Here is a 4,640-nt window from a genome sequence, read left to right as displayed (position 1 = left end):
TGGTTCTTAAAATTGTAAAAAATTCTTGGTATATTGCATTACATATTGATAAGCACAAGGTTAGCAAATATGCACAAGTAATTATTATATATTATAATTATATTGAATTATATACAATGGGTCTGAAATATTTTCTGGCGTGGTTACAGACTGTGTTAGTCACTGAGATTCACAATGATTCAGTATATATGAATAAAAATATCACCATGAATTATCATGGAGTGAAAGACTGAGAGTTTTTGCAACAGTTCAGATAAAAATCAGAGAGAGTTGCAACAGTTCAGTTCTTGTTGCATTGTTTATCTAAATATATTCTTGAAACAGAACCATTCATAATAGAATGAAATTATCATAGATTAGTGATTTATAAAAGTATCATAATTTAGTGAATCAAAGAAACCTTACCTGTCACTGTTTCTATATGGTTATTGTGATTCATTTATCCCTGGCCAAATCTCAATTCTGTTGATATTTCCAGAGAAGAGGTTCTGAGAAGAAAGTGTGTAGAATAAAGGCAATTAAAATGCCAATTAATCATTCCCTTCTTCACTGCGCCTTCTGCCAATATTCCTCAGTGAGCAGCTTCCAGTTTATGAAGCACTCAATGGAACATGACAAACCCACTCGAATAGTCTGCCCCTTCTGCACCTCCTTCAATAGGCCCTACACCATCAAGCATAAATACAGGTAATATATACTAGTCTTCTGCATCACCTTCAACTGGCCCTTCACCATCAAGTATAAAAAAATACAGGTAATATATACTAGTCTTCTGCACCTCCTTCAACTGGCCCTACACCATCAAGTATAAATACAGGTAATATAAACTAGTCTTCTGCACCTCCTTCAACCGGCCCTTCACCATCAAGTATAAATATGTACAGGTAATATATACTAGTCTTCTGCACCTCCTTCAACCGGCCCTACACCATCAAGTTTAAATACAGGTAATATATACTAGTCTTCTGCACCTCCTTCAACCGGCCCTTCACCATCAAGTATAAATATGTACAGGTAATATATACTAGTCTTCTGCACCTCCTTCAACCGGCCCTACACCATCAAGTTTAAATACAGGTAATATATACTAGTCTTCTGCACCTCCTTCAACCGGCCCTTCACCATCANCGTCAAAATGCATGTAAAATGCTGGTTGACAACCTGCCTGAAGACGCAGTCATTTTTTCAGTGATGCGGCTCACTTCCACATTTCCGGCTGCGTCAACAAGCTAAACATGCACTATTGGTGTGGTGTTAATCCACGTGAGCTTCACCAGAAGCCACTTAACTGTGAGAAAGTTACTGCCTGGTGTGCGATGTAGGTAGTGGGAATAATTGGTCCTTATTTTTTATTTTGTACAGTTACCAATAATGGAGCCCGTTACAGGAACACGATCGAGGAATTTTTTCTTCCAAGACTTGAAGAAATGAACGTTAGGAACGTGTGGTTTCAGCAAGATGGAGCCACAGCACACACAGCACGAGACTCGATGAATTTGTTGCGACAACATTTTCCCGACTGCCTCATCTCTCTCAAAGGCGATCTCCAGTGGCCGCCATGCTCTCAAGATTTGACTCCATGCGATTTCTTTTTATGAGGTTATTTGAAATCTCTGGTTTGGTTTATGTTGATTGACCACAAACCATAGCACACCTCAAGGACAACATTCGCGATGCCATTGCCAACATACCAATCAATATGCTGCAAACAGCGGATACGAATTTAAAAAATCAACTTCATCATCAGTATATGCGCAATGGGGGTCACCATTTATCCAATATCATTTTCAACACTATATGAAAAAAATTGGGATATTGTATTCTCAAATAAAAAAAGTTGAAACAACAATTGAAGTACTTCTGTTTTAATTGACCTTTCAAATAAGTAAGTTTCTCTGGCACATCCTGTAATTTTATATAAATAATTTGGTAGTTTTTGTCACACCTAATAACATTTGAAAATTTTGATTACAAATCATTAATTTCTCAGATTCAGAGATCTTTTATTTATATTATACGTAAATACTTACATAAACTTGGTGTAGTGTGGCAGAAGCTCATCTTTTATGCAAGTTTGATTGAAGACCAGAGTAGGCTTTTTTATTAATCATCTTCTTGTTTGTTTTTTCAACGAGTTAAACCAAATTTCTTGCTGGCGCTGAGAGATCAAAAAGCAGGTTTCCAAATGACATTTTAATAGATTGCGACGTTTCGAAAATACAATTTTATTATCAAGCTGGTGAAGGTTTTACAACACTTTAAATTGAACTTTGGAAATGACAGTAGTACATATCAGTGGTATAGTAGATACAATTTAAAATATTAGCTTAAAATTACTCTGAAGATAATTTCAGCGTCCGGACGAATCCTGTAGTTTGGAGGTTGATAGCTGGAGTCTCAGCTCTTGATAATGAGGGCCTCAGCTATCACCAGTCTTGATGGGTCAGGTCACATATCAAGAGCACAATGGATAATGAAAATATAAAACTTCTGATCTACTACAAAAATAAGAAAATTAAAAACCTTGTAATGAATAATAATCCCTGCAAAAAATCTGGTCTGCTTCAAGAAACTAATGTTTATAAATTCTCATGTAATAAAAAAGGTTGTAGACTTCTTCGAAACATTAACTACATTGGTCTTACTAGCATGACCTTAAGCTGACGACTCACATGCCACCTCCAATCTGGAGGACCTAAGAACCACATGCAGGAGGCTCACAATGAGACCAAGATCCAAGCAACATTGGAGGCATGCACCAGCATTGTTATGCGGTGCCCTGACCCATCAAGACTGACGATAGCTGAGGCCCTCATTATCAAGAGCGAGTCTCCAGCTATCAACCTCCAAACTACAGGATTTGTCCAGTCGCTGAAATTATTTTCAGAGTATTTTAAGCTAATATTTTAAATTGTATACACTATACCATTGACATGTACTACTGTCATTTCCAAAATTTAATTTCAAGTGTTTAAAACCTTCACCAGCTTGATAATGAAAATTGTATTTTTGAAATGTCACAATCTTTTAGAATGTCATTTGGAAACCTGCCTTTTGATCTCCAGGCACCAGCAAGAAATTTGGTTCAACTCTTTGTAAAAACAAACATGAAGATTATTAATAAAAAGCATGCTCTGGTCTTCAATAAAACTTACATAAACCTGTACTTACAGATCACATGTATAGCTAATTATAATACATATTCTTGCTTATCAGTTCCTTGACCAAATAAATTTGTTTTCTGCAGATTCAGGGATCACTTGTTACTGCACTTGGAAGAGGACTTAGCCTGCACCCATTGCCCCTACACTACCAAGAACATGCCCTTCTTCCTGCAACACATGCGTGCCCACTCTGCCATGCACAAGTGCCATTATTGTCCGTTCACAACTCGGCACAGGGAGGAGTTTTACGAACACAATCTACGACATATGGCAAAAAATCGTGTCAAGACTGACCCATGTTTGAAGTGTCCGGCATGTTTAGAAACCAATGCCAATCATGCGCAGACTGCTGTGCATTTACAACTTCATGTTGCAAATAAAGAGTTTAGTTGTGCTCAGTGTGAGGGAAAAGTTATGTTGAATTCTAGAGGATTCAGACGACATATGTTGGTTCACCATCTCCTGTGCTATTAGGTGGAATGGACATAGATTACACTCATAGAATATACAAGGAATATACAGATACATATAATCTGTATATACAGATACATACATAGAATATGCATAGATACCTCTTAGGCCAACAGATACTTCCCATTGGTAGTTTTTTAACTGAAATAGTTCACAAATTCTTTTTCAGCTTGAAGAAATTCATGTCTTATTTTTTGTGATTGTTCAGACAGTGTCTACAATTACAGATGCACTTCTGATAACTGCATATCTCACGTCTAATTATATTAATCTAATTAATGCCTTGGGTTTTATTCCATGACTCTCTTGTTAAGAATGTACAACACCAATGCTCAGTTGCAACATATTTGCAACTTCCTGCTAATTAATAACAACAAATGGCATTTTTTTAAGAAATTAGTTATTTGAACTCAAAGATGGCATCAGCCTTGCCATTATCCAAACTCTCACCCACAAATAACTCAAATTGCATCAACAATCCCTAACATCACATGTATATCACACCCAGAATTCCTAAATTCAAATGTACATATAATGTGAAAAGGAAAGCTATCTCTTATCTGTGTTTGTAAAGATTTTTTGCCATTAAAATATAAAATATATGCTCAATTTTTTTTAATCTATATATGACTTAACATGAATATATTTTATTCTAACTGGTAGAACAACAAAAGGATGAAAATACAAGGGATATTTTCATTTGAAATTCACATGAATGGAACAAAGAGAATTCACCTGAAAAAAACAATATGTCATATTAATGGTTTTAGTTTTCATTATTTTTATTCACATTTACTCATTAAAGATCATTTGATTTTTTACTCTTGTCAAATAATTTAAAATTCCATGAAAAATATTGAAAGTAGACAAGTTTTTGCTTGAATATGGAATTAAATTTTGAATGGAAATTAAATAGGTGGAGTACTTCTGGTTGTCTGCAATCAAAGCAATGTTGGGAAAAAACATATGGCTACATTTTATTCCTTGTGTCTTCTTAATAGGTCT

At 35.4% G+C, this 4,640-nt stretch overlaps 1 protein-coding gene across 1 annotated transcript; it reads left to right on the top strand.

The window, feature by feature from the left end:
* The first annotated feature begins 472 nt into the window (after window positions 1-472).
* Window positions 473-4,221, top strand: LOC108676108 (protein hunchback-like). The gene is made up of 2 exons (XM_018164147.2): window positions 473-687; window positions 3,248-4,221. Exons 1-2 carry the CDS (start codon window positions 524-526, stop codon window positions 3,636-3,638), a joined length of 555 nt encoding a protein of 184 aa, XP_018019636.1. The 5' UTR covers window positions 473-523; the 3' UTR covers window positions 3,639-4,221.
* Window positions 4,222-4,640: the final 419 nt, after the last annotated feature.

This window comes from Hyalella azteca, unplaced genomic scaffold, assembly GCF_000764305.2.
Source record: "Hyalella azteca isolate HAZT.00-mixed unplaced genomic scaffold, Hazt_2.0.2 contig17835, whole genome shotgun sequence".
Lineage (NCBI taxonomy): Eukaryota > Metazoa > Arthropoda > Malacostraca > Amphipoda > Hyalellidae > Hyalella > Hyalella azteca.
Note: the sequence above shows the minus strand (reverse complement) of the source record. Positions and strands in the feature narration are given on the sequence as shown.